This window comes from Gekko japonicus, unplaced genomic scaffold (genome assembly GCF_001447785.1).
Source record: "Gekko japonicus isolate JY-2015 unplaced genomic scaffold, Gekko_japonicus_V1.1 scaffold1794, whole genome shotgun sequence".
Classification (NCBI taxonomy): Eukaryota; Metazoa; Chordata; class Lepidosauria; order Squamata; family Gekkonidae; genus Gekko; species Gekko japonicus.
In genome coordinates, this window is record NW_015164244.1 from 338,631 (window position 1) to 359,561 (window position 20,931).

The following is a 20,931-nucleotide window of genomic DNA, read 5'->3' on the forward strand; positions in this document are numbered from 1 at the left end:
CCCCCCCGGGTGTGCTTGGGGGAGGGGCGGGCCGATGGGGATGGGGATTGGGGATGGGGGGGGGAGGTCTGCTGCAGGGGCCCAGCGTGTTGTTGGTACCGTGGCTGTTGCCCATCCATCTCTGTCGCCTCCCTGCTGGGGTGCTAATGGCTTCCTCTTCTGCCCTCTCTTGAGCACAGTTTGCTGCCGAGACGAAGAAGAAGAAGAGGTGTGGACAGGGGGACACTGGTGGCTCCCGTGGCAGGATCCCTGGGGGGGGGACAGACAGACAGACAGACAGACGGGGGTGCCATGTGGCTGAGGTCCCCCCCCCCGCTCTCTTGTGCCGCACCCTCTGCCCTAGGACCTGAGTCTGCTACGGGGGGGGGGGTGTCTCCCAATCCTCCTCCTTTTCACTTCCCCAGCCCTGGAACCCCCCCCCCCCTTGCACCTCAGCTCTGGCTGCAAACAGGGCTGTTCGTCTCGCCCTTCCCTGCCCCGCCAGGCTGGCGGGCTTTCTCAGTCTTCAGTGCCTGCTGATGGTGGTGGTGGGGGCACGGGGGGGCTCCAGGGCAGAGCCTCTCCTTGGCCCGCAGAAGGTCCGAGGCTCAGTCCCCACCAGCAGCAGCTCCAGTTAAAAGGACCAGGGAGGGGGGGAGGGGGAAGACCTCCCCCGCCTGCTGCTGCTGCCGGCCTGTGTAGACGACACTGACCTTGATGGGATGGGGGGGGGGCGGGTGTCCCGATTCCCGCTGACCTTGTCTGGCACCTTCAAGGCCGTGGCACATGACACGAATCCTCCTCATGACTGGGGGGGTGGGGGTGAGTCTGGAGTGCCTCTGGCCACTTTGTCAAGACTGGGGGGGGGATCGTCTCCCCCGCCCCCCCCCCCCCGCCTGCTCTCTTCCCACCTTTCCCAAAGATTCCAGACTAGACAAAAGCAAAACTCCGCTGTGGCTCTTGTGCTCAAGAGGCGTCTGGGGAGGGGGGGAGGGTGTCACCTTCTGAATGTTGGGGGAGGGCAGGTACGGGGGTGCCGCAATCCCCCCACACACAGGGGCAGCGCCAGCCCTTCCCCTCCTGCCACCCTTATGGCCCCCCTCCCGGGCCTTTCCCCGACCTCTCCTGGGCCCCACCTGGCTTCTCAGAACGGCTCCTGAGGGGAGCCCCCCCCCCATTGAATCCATTCACACAATCACCTTCTGTTAATTCTATCTGCAACATCAATTAAATTGTTTGTAGAAGCTAATTGAATGTGGCTTAATCACACATCTTAATAGCTTTCCACGCTTTGAACTCGTTGTTAATTCCAGTAATAAAATGAAATGAGAGAACTGGCTGGGTAATTAGTGAGGAGGCTTGGGAAGAAATTGCAGTTTTATGGCAGGCAATAACGGCAGCACTACCACGTTGGTGACCGGCCTCTCCGGCAGGCGGGCGGGGGGGCAGGCAGGCAGGCAGGCAGCTATCGCCCAGCCACCGGTTCTGCTGAGCGAGGGGAAATCCTCTGCTGGACACGGGGGCCCTCTGTGGAAGGGCCAGGGGCCTGGGGGAGCCCCCCTCCCACCCCTTTCCGCTCCAGCCTGAGGGCGGGAGGGGGGGAGGCTGGCGCCCTGAGTCTCCCCCCCCCCCCCGGGGGGGGGTGTCTTTTCCTCCCCTTGCCTGGCAGGGGCCGCCGATGCTTTTCCGTGGCCTCCTTGTGAACTGGAGCAGACACGCCTGAGGCTGCCGCGTTCCCCGTGGACGGGTGAGGCCCTTGGGCTGCGGCTCCTGCCCCCACCCCTCTTTGCCCTCCGCTGGAAGGAGGCGGCACAGTGGGGCAGACCTCTGAGGGCAGCCGTGGGGAAAGACCGCTCCGGGGCCCACCCCTGCTGCCTCTGTGCCCCAGGAGTCAGAGAGAGGAGGCAGCCATTCCGCCAGGGCAGAGGGAGCCAGAGCACTGGGCCGGTGGGTAGAGAGACCCCCAGGCCGCCCCCCCCCCGGACCGCTTGCAGCCAGTATCCAGTGCAAAGCAACCTGGGGCTTCGCCCTCCCCCCTCCTTCTGTTGAACAGTGGGCTGACCCCATTCCCCCCACACCAGGACCTCCCAAACGGCGGGCTGGATCCCCCCCCCCCAGGGACAAGAGCGGGCCTCTCCTCTCCTCTCCTCTCCTCTCCTCTCCTCTCCGTTGAGGCTGCCCCTGCTGAGGTGGGCCCCTCTCCTGCCCTTCCCAGGACTACATGCAGAACGTGCACGGGAAGGAAATTGACCTCCTGAGGACCACGGTGAAGGTGCCGGGCAAGAGGCTCCCTCGGGCCACCACCAGCAGCAGCAGCAGCGCCACCCCCAGCGCCAGCCCCAGTGCCAACGGCCTGGCCAAGGAGCGGAGCAGCGTGCAGTTCCCGGGTGGCTCCAGTAAGAATCCTGGCTCTGTTTGCTCTTTTCCCCCCGGGGGTGGGGTGGGGTGGGGGTCCCGGGCTCTGAGGTCCCTGAGCGCGGGTGCCCCGGGCGGGCGGGGAGGGGGGGACTCAGCTCCTGGTGGGTCTCTCCTGCAGCAGCTCTTCGCCACTTCTGGGGCAAGAGGGCTGGCTGGGGATGCAGAGGGGCTGGCTTCCGGCTGGGTCTCCCGAAAGGCCCGGCTGAGAGCTCCTCAGCTCCCCCCCCCCAAGGCACCCGGCTGGGGCTGGCCCACCTCTCCCGGCTGCTCGGGCCAGCGTGAGCCCCTCCTCGACCTCCTGGCGGGAGAGTCCTTGCATGGTCTGACTGGGAGCCCTCGTCTTGACTCTGTGCCTGAGACGTTCCGCTAATGGAATGTAGATGGGATGGGAGAGGGAAGGGAGGAGATGAGCAGTGTGCGCGGCTCTATTAACAGTTTTCAGTGTCTAATTAAATGCAAATAACTAGCATTAAAGCCCCATTACCGCGGAGCATCCAAGCCCTCCGAAGTTGGGAAGTTTGCAGAGCGAGGGCCGTGTGCTTCTCCTCACGCAGGCGGAGCCGCCAAGGCCCGCAGGTGGGCGCGGGGAGCAGGTTCCCGGGGAAGAGGCCGGGCCGGGCCTTTGCGCCTCCCGCTGCTGGGGCACCTGGGAGGAGGGTGCCTCTTCCTTTGGCCACAGGGTGACGTGGGGCGTCTTCTGCTCTGGGAAGCCCCGGAGGGCGCTGCCCCATTCTCTCCCCGGCTCTGGGCCTGTGTCTGAATGGAGGGCGGTTCCCCCACCCCACCCCCAGCGAGTTCTCTCCGGCCTCTGGGGGCCTTCTGGCAGAGATTGCTCCTCTCCCCGTCTTTCTTGTGCCCCCTGCCCTTCCTTGCCTACCCTCCTTTGAGGACCCCTAGAGCAGCCTCCAGGGGCACCTCCTCCCCCCCACCCCCAGCGCCAAGGGACTGGCAGTGGGTGAATCCGCAGCAGAGTTTCCGGGAGAGCGTGATGAAGAGAGTGGACTGTGTTGGGGCCGGGGTTACCTGCCCGTCGTTTGATGGGGGGGGCCCTCTGTGCCCCCTTCCGTAGCTCAGCCTGGAGGGCTGCTGGGGGCTCGTCCCAAGGTCGTTTGGGGGCCCCCAGTGGGGCACGTGGGCTCATCTGGGAGCTGCTGCCGTGTGTGCAGGGGGAGCGGCTGCTGGGGCCGGCCGGCCGGCTCTCTTGCTTGATTATTCCCCGCCGAGTGCTTGTCGCTGGCAGGCACTCTGCCCTCCACCCTGGCCGCCTGCGTGCCCCCTCCCCGCGCCACAGGGGCAGAGAGTGCCACTGGCTCCCCCCAGCCCGGCCGCTTTGCCTGCTGTGATCATGTCACATCGGGCTCCGTCGATGTTAACATCTCATTATCTTTGTTACTGTAATTACATTATCCGCGGCTTTATGCAGAATTATTCTCCAAGGACTAATTGATGGATCCATGTTTAATTCATTAATCATTAGCATCAAATTCGACAATTACAGTGCACACTGATTGTGGAATTTCAAATGTAATGAGGGAAGAATTAACAAAGAAAAGGGAGACCTGTTTCGCTGGGGCTCTGCCGCTCGCTACGGGGGTGATGACATTGAGGCTGGTGCGCCAGGGAGGGGGGAGGCCTGTGGGCGGCCTGGGCGTGGGGCAGCCCTGACCTTTGCCCCTTCCCATCTGTGGGGCAGGAGTGTGTGCGGGGCCCCTCCCAAGCGGCTCCAGGACCTGCACTGACCACCGCTGCCGGTCTCAGGTCTGTAAGGCCGAGGGGCCTCCTGTGGAGTCGGGTGGGGGTGGGTGGGGTCCCTCCACCCCCGTTGCCAATCCAGCAGGGCAAGCTTTTCTTCCTGCCCGGCAGTGCCAGAGTAAGTGCGCTGGGACCTCGGGCAGGACCACAGCCTCCCTCCTCTAGTTTGGCCGCAGTCCCGGGAGAGGGGCAAAGAACACCGGCATCCGCCGCTGAAGCACAGCAGAGGCCTTGGAGAGAGACCTTGAGCCCGCCTGCCCCCAAGCACGAGGCGGCTTCTGGTCCAGCTCCAACTGGGGCGGATCTCCAGGTGCCACCCAGGACTGTGGCTCAGCAGCAGAAGAGCCTCTGCCTGGCGTGCAGAGAAGGTCCCTGGTCTCCACTGGGGAAAGGACCAGGCAGCAGGTGACGGGAAAGACCTCCTCGGCCTGAGGAGACCCTGGAGGGAGACAGAGAGAGAGAGAGAGAGAGAGAGAGAGAGCGGCTGCCGGGCTGAGTGGACAGGATGGACTGGGGGGGGGGCGGACCGAGACACAGCAGCAGGAGGAGGAGGGGGCCGCTTCATAACACCCCTTCAAGGTGGAGGGAGACCTGCTGGTGCCAGGAGACACACACACACACACACCCGGTCCCCGGGCTGGAGGCCCTTGCGGAGGGGCCCCCGTCAGAAGACCAGCAGAACTTTTTCTGGCCATTCCGAGAGCGCTGTTCTCCCCTCGTGCGTGCCCCCCCCCACTTTATTTTGGCACTCCGGCTCCCTAAACCACCACAAAGGAAAGGCCGTGGGATCACAGGGGTTGGCTGCCAGTGGAACGGGAGCCTTCGCGTAGGTTCTGAGAGGGCGTTTTCAGGGGAGCAGCAAGATGAATCCAAGGCTGCCTCGTACCAAGGCCTGGCTCCCCCACCCACCCACCCCCCCTGCAGGAGCCTCATGCCTGGGAGACCCAGCCCCTGCCTAGGAGTGGGCATCCCGTGGGCATTGTGCAGGGGGTTGGAGGTCCCTTCCAACTAAGTCCCGCTCTGGAGAGCACGTGCACGCAGTGTGTCTCTTGCAGGTCATGTCCACTGACCGTTCTATGCTGGGCAGAGGGGCTGGAGCTTGAGAAAGGATAATGGGCCTCAACTGGACATCTGGAAGAAGCCCATGGGTGGCCATCCTCACCTTTCTGGCCGGTCTGTCAGTCGCCCTCGGGCACCTGCACTCCCTGGTCTGCCCGGCTTCCCAAGAAGTGTCTCTTTCCCCCCATCGAGGACTGAGGAAGGCGTGCGGGGCTGTGCTTGGTGTGTGTGGGGGGCGCACCCTGACCTTTCCAAGCCCCACCCACCTCGAGGAGTCCCCCTGCCTGCAAAAGCGCATTGAGGCCTGGAGGTGCGGCTGGGTCTTCTTCGTGTCCTTCCAACGCTGTCGTGACGCCAGGCTCCCTAACGCTGTGGTCGAATCTTCCACCCGGGAGCTGGGCAGCCGTGTGTGGCTGGATGTGGCAACACTGCTTCAGGGAGTGTTTCCGTTTGCTTGTCTCTGAGCCGGGGCAGAGGGTGTGGTTTGGGGGAGCCTCCGGTGGCCTCCTTTGGGGCATTCCCGGGGTCTGCCCTCCCCGCACCAGCTGGTCCCTCCACCTCGTGGCGTTACCCTCGTGTGCCCTCCCATCCGATTTCCGCGAGGACAGAGCAGGCCCACAGCTGCCGGTCCAGGCAGTCAGGGAGAGGGGATTTGTGGGCTTCAGGGGGCGGCCTCTGGCCTCTTGGGCCAGCTGTCGTGCCAAGGCTGCGAGACCCTGGCTGCCCTCTCTTCTCGTGCACCTGCAGCTGCTGCTTCCAGCATGCCCAAGCAGCATGGTGGGTCTGGAGCCACAACAGGGAAGGGCGAACCACACACCAGCGGCCTAGAGGGGTGCCACCTCAAGTGACACCCCCGCGGAGATTTGTGATAGGCTCCAAGCCAGGGGGCTTCTGAGGGGTAGCCTCTTCGATGGCATAATGCCAGAGAATTGAGGCTCCCCTCCACCCCAACGGTCCAGTCGCCGCGTGGCCTTCAGGCACAAGCTGGACTGACCGGGACAAGCGCCAGAGATCGAGCGGAATGGCGTAAAACCGAGCGTGGTCAGAGAAACTGACCGACAATGAACGTGAATTCTGAATAAAACAGAGTAGTTTGTAAAGCGATTCCCCCCCCCCGCTGTGGAAAAAAGAGACTGCAAAGAGGGACGCCTCTTATGCGAATGAGCGGTTAACGGACACGAAGGGGGAGAGGGGAGGAAGTAAACTGAAAGTGGGTTGAGAGACTTATTTGAATTGCGAAGTGTTTGGCGAGTTTTCCGAGTTGCGTGGAAGCGGCAGAAATTGTAAACAAAACAGGGAAGATGGCGGCCCAGCAGAGAAAGTTTAAAACGAAGCCGGGCAGTCAGAGTCCAAAACTGGAAGAGGGAGCAGATGTCCTCAAACTTCTGGCAGATATGCTTAAGGCGGTGATGGAACAACTTGATGGTATTAACCAGCAACTGACCGTGATGAATAAAAACTTTTCAGCACAGCAGCTTCAGCTGAATGAAACAGAGAAAAAAGTGGAGCAGGCAAACGAGAAAATTAAAGAGATAGACACCACAAGCAAGAAATTGAAGAAAAGGTTGGGAGATGTTGGGAGATGTAGCTTTGGGAAAAGTGCAGAAAAGGGCAACTCGAATGATAAAAGGGTTGGAACACTTTCCCTATGAGGAAAGGTTAAGGTGCTTAGGGCTCTTTAGCTTGGAGAAACGACCACTGAGGGGTGACATGATTGAGGTTTATAAGATTATGCATGGGAAAGAGCAGGTAGAGAAAGAGGTACTTTTCTCCCTTTCTCACAATACAAGAACTCGTGGGCACTCCATGAAATTGCTGAGCGGTCGGGTTAGAACGGATAAAAGGAAGTACTTCTTCACCCAAAGAGGGATTAACACTTGGAATTCACTGCCACAGGAAGTGGTGGCGGCTACAAGCATGGACAGCTTCAAAAGGGAATTAGATAAGCATATGGAGCAGAGGTCCATCAGTGGCTATTAGCCACAAGGTATAGCTAGGGGCTCTGGGGCAAGTGATGCTCTGTCTTCTTGGTGCTTGGGGGGGGGGTCAACAGTGGGAGGGCTTCTAATGTCCTGGCCCCACTGGTGGACCTCCTGATGGCACATTAAAAAAAATAGCCTACCTGGAGAAATAGTGGTCAGGTTTTCAAGAAGACAAACCAGAGATGCCATTTTAAAAGCAACATCAGCAACCCCACTGAAAATGGGAAATGTAACCATCAAAACCTTAAAGGACATTCCATTTGAAATTAAACAAAAGAGAAAAAACTACAAGGACTTAATTTCTTTTCTTCAAACTAATGGGATATCGTACAGATGGGAGGTTCCGGAGGGTGTCATCTTTAAGATCAACGATAGAAGAGAGAAGATAGACTCCACTTTTAAAGCTAAAGAATTTTTGAAACGAAAGCTGGGGACAGAAGAAGAGTCTAAAGAGGAAGAAACGAAGTCTAGTGACTCTGCTACCTCTGGAACGGAAGAGGACTCTGCGGCAGAAAAGGGTGCAGGACCTGCCGGAGTGGTACACGACTTCAGAGACAGAAAGCCGAAGTAAAGGCAGAAGGACTTGGAAAATGGCCTTTTGAAGCGAAGAATAAGAAGATGATCAGAGATTTCTCTTATAACAACTAACAAAATAACATATAAATAGTGAACTGTTATAAGCAAGAGACGGAGGTCCTGTGCCTGAGTCGGAGCGGTCCAGGGTTAGGGATCCCTCTCCCGACCTTCGATGGGGTGCCAGCGCCAGAGGTCAGGAGCTTGGGAGTGCGCCTGGATACCTCCCTAACGATGGAGGCCCAGGTAGCAGCCATTGCAAAGTCGGCCTTTTATCACCTACGGCTGATTAAGCAGTTGGTTCCCTTCCTTGAACGCAATGACCTAGCAACGGTGATCCACACATTGGTCACCTCAAGATTGGATTACTGCAGTGCTCTCTACAAGGGGCTGCCCTTGTCCCAAATCCGGAAGCTGCAGCTGGTGCAGAATGCAGCGGCAAGGTTGATGTTGTGTCTTCCTATGCGGGAACACATCCAGCCCGCCCTAAAAACCCTGCACTGGCTGCCTATAGCATAGCAGATTCGGTTCAAGGTGTTGGTTCTTACCTTTAAAGCCCTATACGTGGGCACGTGGAGAGCCAGTTTTGTGTAGTGGTTAAGTGCGCGGGCTCTTATCTGGGAGAATGGGGTTTGATTCCCCACTCCTCCTCTACTTGCACCTGGCTGGATGACCTTGGACAAGCCGTAGTTCTGCCATAGCTGTTCTTGAAAAAGAGCCATTTCTGTCAGAGCTCTCTCAGCCCCACCTCCCTCACAGGGTGTGTGTCTGTTGTGGGAAGGGAAAAGAGTTTGTAAGCTGCTCTGAAACACCTCTGGGTAGTGAAGGGCAGGGTATAAATCCAATCTCTTCTTCTATATGGCCAGGGACCTGCTTACCTAAGGGACCGCCTTTCCCCACATGTGCCTCAGAGAGCAGTAAGATCGGGATCCCAAAATCGCCTGGTTCTCCCGGGCCCTAAAGAGGCCAGGCTGGCCGCAACGAGGGCCAGGGCCTTCTCTGTGGCGGCCCCTCGCTGGTGGAACAAGCCCCCAGAGGACATCAGGGCCCTGCGGGACCTTTTACAGTCGGGTGCCGCCTCGGTTGTATGACCCTGGCCCGATTACCCACTGTGCCAACACTTGTACCATCATTGGCACTGACAGTACCAGCGGCATCACCCGTTGAGGCTTTATAGCCGGGTGCGAACTTAGGGACACCGTTTAGTTGACAGTGATTGGAAGATTTGCCATCTTTTAATATAAGTTATGTTTATGATGCACGATTTTATATTGATTGATAGTTTTAATGGAATTTGTTTTTGTTATTAACATTTTTATTCCGAATTTTCATGCGTAACCATCAATTAACAGTATGAAATACAACCAATTACACTGAAATAGTATAACGACATACAAATTGTAGATTCAGCGCACGTACAACGATGGGGGATTCCCCTAAATTCATCTTCTGTGTAGTGACTACAATACATTTCATAGCAACATGTTATAAATATGAAAAGTATGCAAGTACGGAATTTTAATGTATATTAATGTATGCTGTTAGCTGGTCTGATCCTGCCGGAAGGCGGGGGGCCGGGGCGGGATGTAAATGAAAATAAATCAATAAAGAGCCCTTCCTCTGGTGCCCCCGGGGCCAGGGATTCGCCTTGCCATCCCAAGGGCTGAGTTGCACGTGGGTCCAGACCAGGCAAACAGCCTCCCCCACCCTGCGTGTGCCTGGTTTGGGGGGGGGGCTCTGTGGGCAGAGTGGTTGCTGTCCTGTTTCTTGGTCCGTGTAAAGGCAGCCGGTGGGCCTTCCTGCCAGAAAGAGGCTCTCGCAGAGGAGCAGCCACCGTGTTTCCCGCCCGCCTCGCAGGGCAGTGGCCCTAGAGGGCTGGAACCGCTGGGGGGGGCAACGGGGGGCGCCCAGGAAGAGTCGGGCAAGCAGAGAGGGAGTGAGCTTAGATCCAGGCCCCGGGCAGCCCCTCGGGAGCCCACTTCAAATCCCCTGGGAAAACCGGGCAAGTCAACTCCCCCTTCCTTTAGCCTTCTCTTCCCCTGGCAGCCGCTGCTTGCAAAACCCCCCCACCCACCCTGGAGGGCCGCTGGGCTCTTGGGCATTTTGCGAGTGCCTGGACCGCCTGCCATTTGTGTGTGCCCCCACAGTGTCCTCCCAACGCCACAGGCCCCCCCTGCCAGGTGTCAAGGAAGACGCACCTCTCCTCGCCTTCAGCCTGCTTGTTCCAGCGTTCCTGGGGGGGAGGGGCTTGGTGCTACCTGCTCCCTGGCTCCCCCACCAAGCCTTCTTCCCCTCTCTTGCTGCTGCCTGGTGGGCACCTGCCCCCCACTCCCTCTCCTGCCTGGGAATAGGCCCCCATCTGCCTGGTCAGGCCATCGGCTGGCCTCCGGGCCACGGGGAAGCTGCTCACATCCCCCCTGCCTCCCTCCCTCCCCCCCCCCCACTGTCAGGCATGTGCCCGAGCTCAGCGGCTTCCTGCAGGCAGGCCCCAGCGGCCTAGTCGTGCCCAGTGGCTCCCATGGAGACCAGATATGGGTGCGGTGGCCAGAGGCGGCACGCCTTATGCTCTAGAAGCGGCGAGACGACTTGAGAGAGCTGCATCTTTGCTCACAGATGGGGCATGCAGACACAATGGCCACGTTATTTGTTTTTATTTAAAAGAGGGTGGCCTTCCAAAAAAGGTGTCTGGGTGACTAAAAGAGTGGAAACATAACACCATAGTTGAACTGCCCGCTCACAATAATGCAGAATGCTTCAGAAGCTCAACCGAAACAGCCACCCATCATCTCAATGACAGCAAAATTATTATTATTATTCCAACAAAATGTATGGTTGAGATTTCAGCTGTTGAACAGCCGTGGTTAACAGACTGTTGGCTGGAACCAGCAGGCGGCCATGGCCGGATCCTGCCTTGCAGCCTCGGGGAGCCTGGTTCCTGCCTGAGGCCAGTCACACTAAGAGGAGGTCACGAGTGGAGATGGGGGAGGCTGACCCGATCGTGTGTGTGTGGGGGGTCGCTTTCCGTGAGGGGAAAGCTTGGGCAGTAAGGCCCAGCGCCTTGCCTGGAACCCAGAGGCAAACAGGCAGCCAGCGCAGTTGTGGTGTGTGGCCATTCCTGCCTCTTCCAGGAACCCAAAGGATGGGCCGCGTGTCCTGCCCGCTGAGCGAATGTTCCAGGAATCTGGCCTGGAGGTGGCGGCTGCTGCCCAGATCCACCACTTGGCCAAGCAGACGGTCTTTGCCCCGGCCTGGACTTGTCCATAGGAGACAACAGCGAGGGCTCCGGAGGGGCCCCACTCCGTTCATTCGTTAATTACAGAGATCCCACCCTCCTCCCTCAAAGCTGCCTAGGGAAGGACTGAACCCCACAGTCAAGTGGAAGCTCGTGCACACGGGGGTAACGCTACGTCAGGACCGCAGGCCTTCGCAAATGCAAAAGGGTCCTGTCAGCCGCCGTCCGGGAGACAAGTCTGAAGCGATCAAGAGGGAGCTGACCGCCAGGGACCGTCTGCAGTCTGCAGCTCAAGGAGTGGGCAGAGCTCCGAGGGAGCGCTGTGTGGGCCACGCATGAATCCTCACGGCCCGAGACAGCCGGCTCCACGGGACATGACTGGGCGGGCACACGGGCAGAGAGGGAGGGGGTGTTCTTCGCTGCCACCCCCACCTTGTAGGCCTACAAATGGACTCTTCTCTTGTCAGATTGGTTTTGAGGCTTCCACCAACATGCTGCAGTCATCGCCCAGCTTGCTGCAAACCTACCGTCTGCCCGTGGCTGCTGCTGCTGCTGCTGCTGTTCACGGGGGGCTCCCGTCTCTGTGCCTAGAGGCAGCCCAGGCCTCATCTTTTGATCTGCCCAGGCCAGGATACTTTCAGACCACCTAATAAAACTGGAGTCTCCAGGACATCAGCACATGCGGATCTTGACTGGCTTCCAGTCAGGCCCAACCCCTGGGCTGTGAGCCACGAGTCTGAGCTTAAATACCGGCAGCAGGGAAAGAAACGAGAGGCCAGCCTGGATCTTCAGCGGCTGGAAGAGACCATCCCAAGCTCCCCTTCCCCGCGAGGGATGCGCCTCGGGCCCCCTGCAGGCGGAGAGGCGGCCCCCTTGGCCGGCCATCCTGCTGCTGCTGCTGCTGCTGCTGCTGCTGCTGCTGCTGCTGCTGCTGGCGGCTGCTATCCGTTCTGTGGCCGGAGCCACACAGCAGCACTCCCTGATGGGATGGGAGACAAAAGGCCGGCTCCTGAGCCTTTGCGATGAGCGAAACGTTTGGAGATGAAGCTGAAGAAGTGGGGTGACACCTCCTGCAGCGAAAGGCCCACGGAGGCACCTGGGCCTCAGCTCCCGGCTGGGTGCGGTGTGTCCTCTGCAGCTCACGCGGGCAGGAACGGAAGAGAAGGCCGGCGCTTAGGAAGTCGTCTCTGCTGTTTGACGTGCTGGCACCCAGCTTGCAAGCCGAAAAGTTCTGGGTCCCAGCCGCCCTCTTCCCATAGAGAGCATCAGCCACTCACAACACGAGTCCAGAAACGGGGGCGTGTTTGACGGGTGTGCATGGTCCCGAGCACGGAGGGGAGCCCTTCAGCTGCCAGCTTGCCTTGGCTGGGGGGGGGGGGGTAAACCGAATGAATGAATGAATGAATGAATGAAAGTAGTGCCGGTACGGCTTGCTGATCTCCTCCCCGTGGAACCAGCCCTCGGTCTCCGTGGCGGCAGCCGCACTCTATAGAGAGGGCCCTCATCCTGTCTGACGCTGGGCTCTCTCTGTCGCTCCCCCGTCATCCCTTTTGACCTCAGCAGGGAGGGTCTCTCGACAGAAAGGCAGCCGGGGGGCGGGGGGTGGCATCCAGGATTGGTTCTGGGATTCACCTGGGGGGGGATCTCCGCTGCCTCTGGCCGTGGCCTTCTGTGCAGCACTTGTGTGACGAGGCCCGGAAGGGGGTCCGTCTCATCCTCGGTGCCGTTCAGCAGCTCTCCAAAGCCCCTTGGCTGGGACTGCACACGGGGTCTGCAGGGGACACCCGGCTTGGCTTCTCCTTCACCGCTCAGCCAGGTGGGCCTGGGGAGGTCCTGGAGGAGTGCCTGGGGAAGGTCACGGGATGGACCGGGGCCAACACCCGTGGCCGGTGGAGAAGCTGCTGGGGTGCGACAGAATCCTAGAATCACAGAGCTGGAAGGGGCCATAGAGACCATCTAGCCCAACCCCCTGCCCGATGCAGGACCAGCCGAAAGCATCCCTGACAAATATTCGTCCCGCCTCTTCTTGAAAGCTGCCACCTCCCGAGGCAGCTGAAAAGTGTTTCCTAATATCCAGCCAATCCCTTTCTGCGCCTTGGTCCAGAGTGCCGCAGACAAGCTGTTGTTGGGGGGGAGGGGGGGCCAGCTGGCCTGGGTAAATAGCCGCACCCCCTCCCCAGCCTCATCCCCAAAGCTGTGGGGTGTCTGGCGTCTGTTTCCGGGCGCGATCCAGAGAGCTGGCTCTTGCCCGTCACGCCCTCAGTGTCTTCGAGGTGGGGTGTTTGCGGGACGGCCTTCTCCTGCACTGCCCACCCCCCCCCCATTAAAGGTGCGGCAAGACAGACGTAAGGGCCGCAGCTCCGCCAGACCTTGACACCAGAGATGGACACAGCAGCCGCAGGAGAGTCTAGAAGAGGGGAGGGAGAACCGACTGCCTGTTGGAAAGCAGGAGAGAGAGAGAGAGAGAGAGAGAGAGAGGCTCAGCTTGGTGACGGAAGAGGCCCCCCCCGCAAAGCAGCCCGCCTGGGAAGGGTCCTTCCTGGCCTGGGTCACTGCCCCAGCCGCCTCTCCCTGCCTGTGGGCTGCCCCTCCCCTCTGGCAAGGAAGATGGATGTGGCAGTCAGGCACCCAGCGCCAGCTAATTACCCTTCCGAGGATGTCTTGTAAATTAAGGGCTAATTAGAGGCAGAGGCAGTGTCACGGCTTTACACGTGTTCTTGAGGCGCAGAACCAGAGGGAGGGGGGCAGCGGCAAGGCAAGGCTGTGGCCAGCCAGCCCGGGGTGGGGGGGGGGGACACCAAGGCCCACCTGATCCCCCCCCAGACCCTCGCCTCCTGTCTCTTCTGCGCATGCGGGGGGGGGGGGGGGACTCAACAGCGAGGAGCCCCCCCCCCGGTCTTTCTGTCACAGCAGGGCCTGGATTCCGCTGCCTCTCCGCGCAACTTGCCTCCCGCTGACCACCAGGCAGAAGGGATCCAGGCAGCCCTCCAGCCGCTCTGGGGCTGTGCGTGGGGCAGGGCTGTGCTCTGCTGCTGCCTGTGGGGCCTCGGGAGCTCTTGAGGAGGGGGGGGTGCCACTCAGCCACTGGGCCTCTCCCCATCTTTCCAGAGGCGTGCAGGTTGGCGGCCAGAAGTCCGAGTGGGGCTCCCGCTGGCCTCAGGGTTGTGGGATTCCCCCACCCACGCCTGCTGCTGCTGCTGCTGCTGGCGGGCGGAGTTTGCCCGTGGCCTTCCCAAACGGTGAGGCTGCAAGGAAGCCCCACGGGTGGGCCCCAGCGCTCTCGCCCTGCCCGGTACAGCTGGAGCTCAGCTTGCGTGGCCTGGAGCCCTGCCTTCCGGGCGGCCCAGGGCTTTATTGCAATGTGGTATGGCCTGATATTATGTTCTTATTCCAGTGTGGGGTGTGTGTGGGGCTTTCTAAGTTTCTAAGCAGTGTGCTAAGAAGGCAACAGTTCCTGGGGTTAGCCCAGCCCAGGGACATTGCTAGGGCGGTTCCCAGGCCTCCCTAAACTTCTGGGGAGCCCATCGCTAAATCCCACATGGGTCCACCTCCATAGATAGTGACCATGGCCTATGATGTCACTAGCTCCTCCCTATGATGTCATTGGGTCCCAGTTCTTTTAATAACTTAGCAATTCCTCTGGCCCAGCCCCAGCCCCCCCCGGGAAATTGGAAAGTCTACGCCCTTGCTCCCGCCGGTGCCTGCCTCGGCCACAGACCTGGCCCGGCCCTTCTCAGCTGGCCCGTGGAGGAGCCCTTTGGCAACCGAGCATCGGGTTGGCAACTCCCCCCCCCCACCCCCGGACAGGCTTCTAACACTGCCGGCTTTTATGTATCCCCGGATTCCCAACCCGCCCAGCCCCCGTAGCCTCTGCCTTTCTTAGAAAAACCAGTGTGGCACGAGAAAAGGCAGGGCGGGCAGGGAGTCTGCTGACCACTCTCGGGCTTAGGAAAGGAAAACCCGCCCTACGCCCTTGAGAGGACTCTGCAAACCTTCCTTGGGGCTTTTCTTTTCCTCCCCTCCTCGGTAAGGAAAGCTTTTTTAAAAAGATGCTGCCTGGTTCGTGTTGCCTTTTTAAAAACTCAGGACTTGGTCTTTTAGGAAATGCCGGAGGCAGAGCTTTTGGGTGACCGGGAGTGCAAAGTGGAGCGCCTGGAACACTTTCTGTAGAGCAGTTTGCCTCTTAGGTGGCTTTTAAAGAATCAGTTGGAAGTGCAGGGCTATCAAGGAGACTGGCTAAGCGTCCGCTCCCTGTCTGGATCGAGATGGGTATAGCCTCTTAGTCTGTCCGTAGCAGTGGGAAAGAGCGGGAGTCCACTTCTGTGGGTCACCACTGCAGAGAGTGACCCACAGAAGTTCCTCCCCCTGCCTCAAATCTTGCTGGCCTTTAAGGTGCTCCTGGACTCTGGCTCTTTTCTACTCCGCGTTCGGAGGCTTTTCCCCTCTGAATGGGGGGGTTGCTGGTGGCCGGGGGACAGCAGGGGGGGGGAGGGCCTTTGGGTTCTGACTGGGGACTCCCCCGTAGCCCTCTGATGCCAGCCACTGCCCGAGACAGGATGCCAGCCTAGGTGGGCGCTTGGCAAGGCTCCCTCTCAGCTGTGGAGTCCTGTGAGCAGAAGTTCTGCTTTGTGAGCTCCTGGCACTAAAGCTGTGGGCCAGCAGTTTGGCCGCTGCATCAGTTAGTTTGCTCTGGAGCCCCATCCTCCCTGGGCTGAGACAAACGTGTGTGAGCCGGAGGCTAAAAGACTGTGAGCTAGCTCTCACACTAACTCAGCTTAGAGGGAACGCTGGTGCTTGGTCTGATCCAGCAGGGGCTCTTCAGAGGCATTATCCTGTTGCAGTTCTTGAACAGCCCTGCAAGGTAGGGCCCCATAGAGCAAGGGAGACTTGCCGAAGGCCGCCCAACCAGGTTATAATGAACAGATGATATTCTGCTCAGTGGTTTTTTAATCAGTATTTTTTGGTTTGGGTCTTTTGGACCTGAAATTTTTTTGCCATTGGTATTCGGATCTGGGATTCTTCGGAAATCCTGAATTTTGGGGTGTGTGTGTGTCAGGAGTCAATAGACCCAAGAAAAATACCAGGTTTTTTTTTGTGTGTGTGTGTGTGTTTTTAAAAGTCAGCCTGATCCTGGGGCTGGCTCAGCTTCTCCTGCAACACGGTTTAAAGTGGGCTGCAGGGGAAGCCAGCCCCAGGGCCTACAGTGCCATGGCCAACAGATTGCTCCCTGCAGCACTACATCTTCTGGGCCTGGCGTCTCCGGCAGCCGAAGCTGACCTGGTGGGAACCATCTGTGTGTCCCCCCTACACACATCCACAGCTAAACTTCAAGGGGACCGCAGCAGAGAGGCGGGAGCTGAAACATACCTGAAAAATACCAACAGGGTGTTTCCCGGGTATATTTTTGACTCTGATAACTCTGAGTGCGCACCTCCAGTTGTGGCCGGTCTTTGTGTCACTGTGGTCAAGCTGCACAGAGTCCCCCTTGCTGCTTGACCCCAGACAGGCGTGGAGGGCGTCTGCCTCCCCCGGCGGGCCGGGGCTCCCTTGGGGACACGCCCTCCTCATCCGCTCAGAGGGAACTCTGTGTCAGGGAAGAAACCTTAAGGGTCCTCCGTTTTTGGGTCCGCAGGAGAACGTCGGAAAAAAGCTGGATGAGAGCACTGGAGCCCACCCCCCACCCCCTGCCAAGCAGCCTGTTCTGCCCACGGCGGCCAGCCAGGTGCCTCAGAGGGCTACCGAGCAGGGCACGGAGGCCGAGGCCTTCCCCTGACGTTGCCTCCTGGCACTCAGACTCAGAGGTTTCAGGAAGCCCCCTGGGCTCATCACCAAGGCTCCCTCTAAGCTGTGGAGCCTTGTGAGCAAAAATTCTATTTTGTGAGCTGCTGGCATTAAAGTGGTGAGCGAGTGATTGGGCTGCTGTGTAAATTTGTCTGCTCTGGAGCCATCTTTCCCGAGCTGAGACAAAAAATGTGTGAGCCAGAGGCTACAAGACTGTGAGCCAGCTCACACTAACTCAGCTTAGCGGGAACACTGCTCACTACCAGGGTTGCCAGCTCCAGGGTGCAGAATTCCTGGAGACCTGAGGGGTTGGATCCAGGGGAGGGGAGGGGCATAATGGCACAGACTCCGCCTTCCAGAGCGGCAGTTTTCTCCAGGGAAACGGATCTCTCTCGCACAGAGATCAGTCATAATCCCAAAAGATCTCCAGCCACCACCTGGAGGGTGGCGACCCTGCTCGTTGTCGTGGCTGGTAGCCACGGATCGGCCAATCTCCCCTCGGCCTACCTAATCCCCTGTGCCTATTGTGGCCGTCACGACCTCTGCCGGCAGTGGAATCCACACGTTAAGCACTCACCGCGTAAAGAAGTACTTCCTTTTGTCTGTCCTGCACCTACTGCCCGTCAGCTTCATGGGGTGCCCTTGAGTTCTAGTGCACTGGGAGGTGGAGGAAACGTTCTCTCCGTCCCCTCTCTCTGCCCCACGTCACACCCCTTCTTCGTTGTCTCTGAGTGAGCCAGAGAGAGAGCTCTGAGAGCCAGTGTGGTGCCGTGGCTAAGAGCGGTGAACATAAGAGGTGCCAATGTTGGATCAGGCCAAAGGCCCATCCAGTCCAACACTCTGAGTCACACAGTGGCCAGAAATACCAGGGGCCATCAGGAGGTCCAGCAGTGGGGCCAGGACACTAGAAGCCCCCCCACTGTTGCCCCCCCCAAGCACCAAGACTACAGGGCATCACTTGCCTCAGAGCCCCTATCTATACCTTGTGGCTCATAGCCACTGATGGACCTCTGCTCCATATGCCTATCTAATTCCCTTTTGAAGCCGTCCATGCTTGTAGCTGCCACCACTTCCTGTGGCAGTGAATTCCAAGTGTTAATCACTCTTTGGGTGAAGAAGGACTTCCTTTTATCCGTTCTAACCCGGCCGCTCAGCAATTTCATGGAGTGCCCACGAGTTCTTGTATTGTGAGAAAGGGAGAAAAGGACCTCTTTCTCTACCTGCTCTTTCCCATGCATAATCTTATAAACCTCGATCATGGTGGACTCTAATTTGTGGTGGACTCTAATCTGGGAGAACTGGGTTTTGATTCCCCACTCCTCCACATTCAGCTGCTCGTGTGACCTTGGGTCAGTTACAAGTTGTTTCGGAGCTCTCACAGAGCCGTTTCTGTCAAGAGCTCTCAGCCCCACCCACCTCACAGGGTGTCTGTCTGTTGTGGGGAGGGGGAGGGAAAGGAGGTTGGAAGCTGCTCTGAGACTCCTTCGGGTAGTGAAGGGCGGGGGGGGGTATAAATCCAATCTCCTTTGGTTTTTTCTCCTCCTCCTCCTCCTCCTTGAGAGCCAGTTTGGTGTCGTGGTTAAGTGTGTGGGCTCTAATCTGGGAGAACCGGGTTTGATTCCCCACTCCTCCACAGACAGCGGCTGGATGACCTTGGGCAAGCCATAGTTCTGTCAGAGGTGCTCTTGAAAAGTGCAGTTTCTCTCAGGGCTCTCTTAGCCCCACCCGCCTCACAGGGTGTCTGTTGTGGGGAGGGGAAGGGAAAGGAGTTTGTAAGCCGCTCTGAGACTCCTTTGGGTAGTGAAGGGCAGGGTATAAATCCAATCTCTTCTTCCTCCTCCTCCTCCTCCTCCGCTTGCACCTGGCTGGATGACCTTGGGCAAGCCCTAGTTCTGATAAGAGCTGTCCTTGAAAAAGAGCAGTTCCTGTCAAGAGCTCTCTCAGCTCCGCCTTCCTCACGGGGGGGGTGTCTGTTGTGGGGAGGGGAAGGGAAAGGAGTTTGTCAGCCGCTCTGAGAGCCCTTCGGGTAGTGAAGGGCGGGGGGGGGGTATAAATCCAGTCTCCTCCCTTCTCCTCACCAGAAAAGTCCCCGACCCTCCAGCCTTTCCTCGTCGCCAAGGCGCTTCGGCCCTCTGATCCCCTCGGTCTCTCCGTACTTCCCCCAGCGCTGCAGTAGCCCCTTTGAGATAGGCGGCCAGAATGGTGCACTGTCGTAGTCCACGAGGGAGGGGGGCGTGACCTTGGTGGGTGTCCTTCAGAACTTCCCTTCTGCCCCCTGCTTGGGCGTGGCAAGAGCGTGGAGAGTAGGCCTGCGAGGAGGAGGAGGAGGAGGCACATTCCGGCAGAGGCTCTGGGATTTCTGTCCCTGGAAAGGCAGAATTCAGAATGAGGCTTCTTGGGGGGGCCTCTTACCCGTGGCTCATTTGCCCCGGTTTGGATACTGGAAAGAAGTGATGTCTGCTCCAGCGGGCAGGGCGGGGTATAATTTATATTAATAATAATAATACTCAATGCTCCCTCTAAGCTGTGGAGTCTTGTGAGTGAAAATTCTCCTTTGTGAGCGACTGGCATTAAAATTGTGAGCGAGTGACTTGGCTGCTGTCTCATTTAGTTTGCTCTGGAGCCCCATCCTTCCTGAGCAAAGACAGAAATGTGTGAGCTGCAGGCTAGGAAACGGTGAGCTGGCTCACACTCACTCAGCCGAGAGGGGACACTGGTCACACTTCCCCAGAATGCCTTTTGGGCACCATGATGAGGTGGGGTCTCCCCTCCCCCCCTCCCCCCATGTTCCTCCCCTGAGGCAACGAGTGGCAAAGGCTCCGGGACGGGATGGGGGCCCTGACCTCTCTCCCAGCCGTGTTTCCGAAGCCCAGGCGCCCCACGGCGGCCGTGCACTGAAAACGTACAAACGAATCTTGGCTGTGCTCTGACACCGCGTGCTCTGGTGGCTCACCCCCAAGCCATGGGCCTGTTTTGCAGGCTGGCCTACCTCACAGGGTTGCTGTGAGGGCCGTGAGGACTTCACTGGGAGAGGGCAGGAGCAAAACTCTCCCTTTCAGAGTCAGACGGACCTTGGTGTGTGTGTCCCGCAGCAGAGCGTTGGGGGTTCCTTCCTTCCCCTCTGCCGGAGGCGGAGGAGCGCTCTCTCCAGGACCGGGCCTGCCTGTCTCCCCTGCAGGTGCCCCCCACTCAGCCAGCAGCACCTCCTTGCACTCGGAGCGCTCCAGCAGCAACCTGATGGGCTTCGGCATGAAGGCGGACGGCCTGCACCAGCGCTCCTACTCCGTCTCCAGCGCCGACCAGTGGAGCGAGGCCGTGGCCGCCCCCAGCAGCACACCCAACCCTGGTGAGTGATGCCGGTCTGCCCCCTTCTTTTTGCTCTCTGCACCAAGGAGCCCTCCCCGTGGGGGCGGTGGGGAGGGGAGGGGTGGGGTCTGCCGGGCAAGACTGGCCATCCAGGCTGCAGGACCAAAGCCCGTGGAAGCGTGCCGGCCACACTGCCCGAGGGGATCCCGCGCCCATCTGCAGGCCTTCCCGCGTGCCTGGCGGCGGTTCCAGGACAGTCGAGTGCATTAAAATAATTCACACATTTCCCAGCGCAGCCACTTTGGCGAATTGGAAAATAAATGCTTGCGCGCGGCATCCATCACTGGGCGCTTGCCGGCTCTGCCGCCGCACTCAAAAGGCAGTTAAATGCACATCAAGAGCGGCGGCGCCATTTCCACGCCTGCTCGCCCCGTGTCGTTCTCATTAGCGCGCCCGCCGCCCCCCCGCCCGCTCCCGGGGGCTTTCGCAGTTTAAAGAGAGCCTCTTTATGATCATTACCGGAGTCCGACTGCGCCGCCGCCATTTGCAGCCGGGGAGGCTCCTCATTTGTAACTGTGAAAAACTATCAATTTCAGCGCGCCTGATGCAGCGCCTCCATCATTGGGCCCATCAGCTCCCTGCTGGAAGCGAATTAATCAGACTGTTACTGCTGATGGGGCAGAGCGAGCGGCGGGGAGGGGAGGGGAGGGGCGGGCACCCGAGGAAAGGCGGGAGCGCGCCTGCCTGCATCCACACCATGCGCGCGGGGGTGGGTGGGTGTGTGTGTCAGGAAACCCTTCCTCCGGGCAGCCCGGCAGGTGGCAGGAGCGCTGCCCTCCTCCACGCAAG

General features: G+C 59.3%; 1 protein-coding gene across 1 annotated transcript in view; it reads left to right on the plus strand.

Moving 5' to 3' along the window:
* The window catches only part of AGAP3 (ArfGAP with GTPase domain, ankyrin repeat and PH domain 3), a 104,896-nt gene that overhangs the window by 69,315 nt on the left and 14,650 nt on the right, over positions 1-20,931 (plus strand). Inside the window, exons 11-12 of the mRNA XM_015408626.1 lie at positions 2,195-2,375; positions 19,955-20,122. Of these exons, the coding sequence (XP_015264112.1) occupies positions 2,195-2,375; positions 19,955-20,122 (349 nt within the window). The remainder of the gene's footprint in view (positions 1-2,194; positions 2,376-19,954; positions 20,123-20,931) is intronic.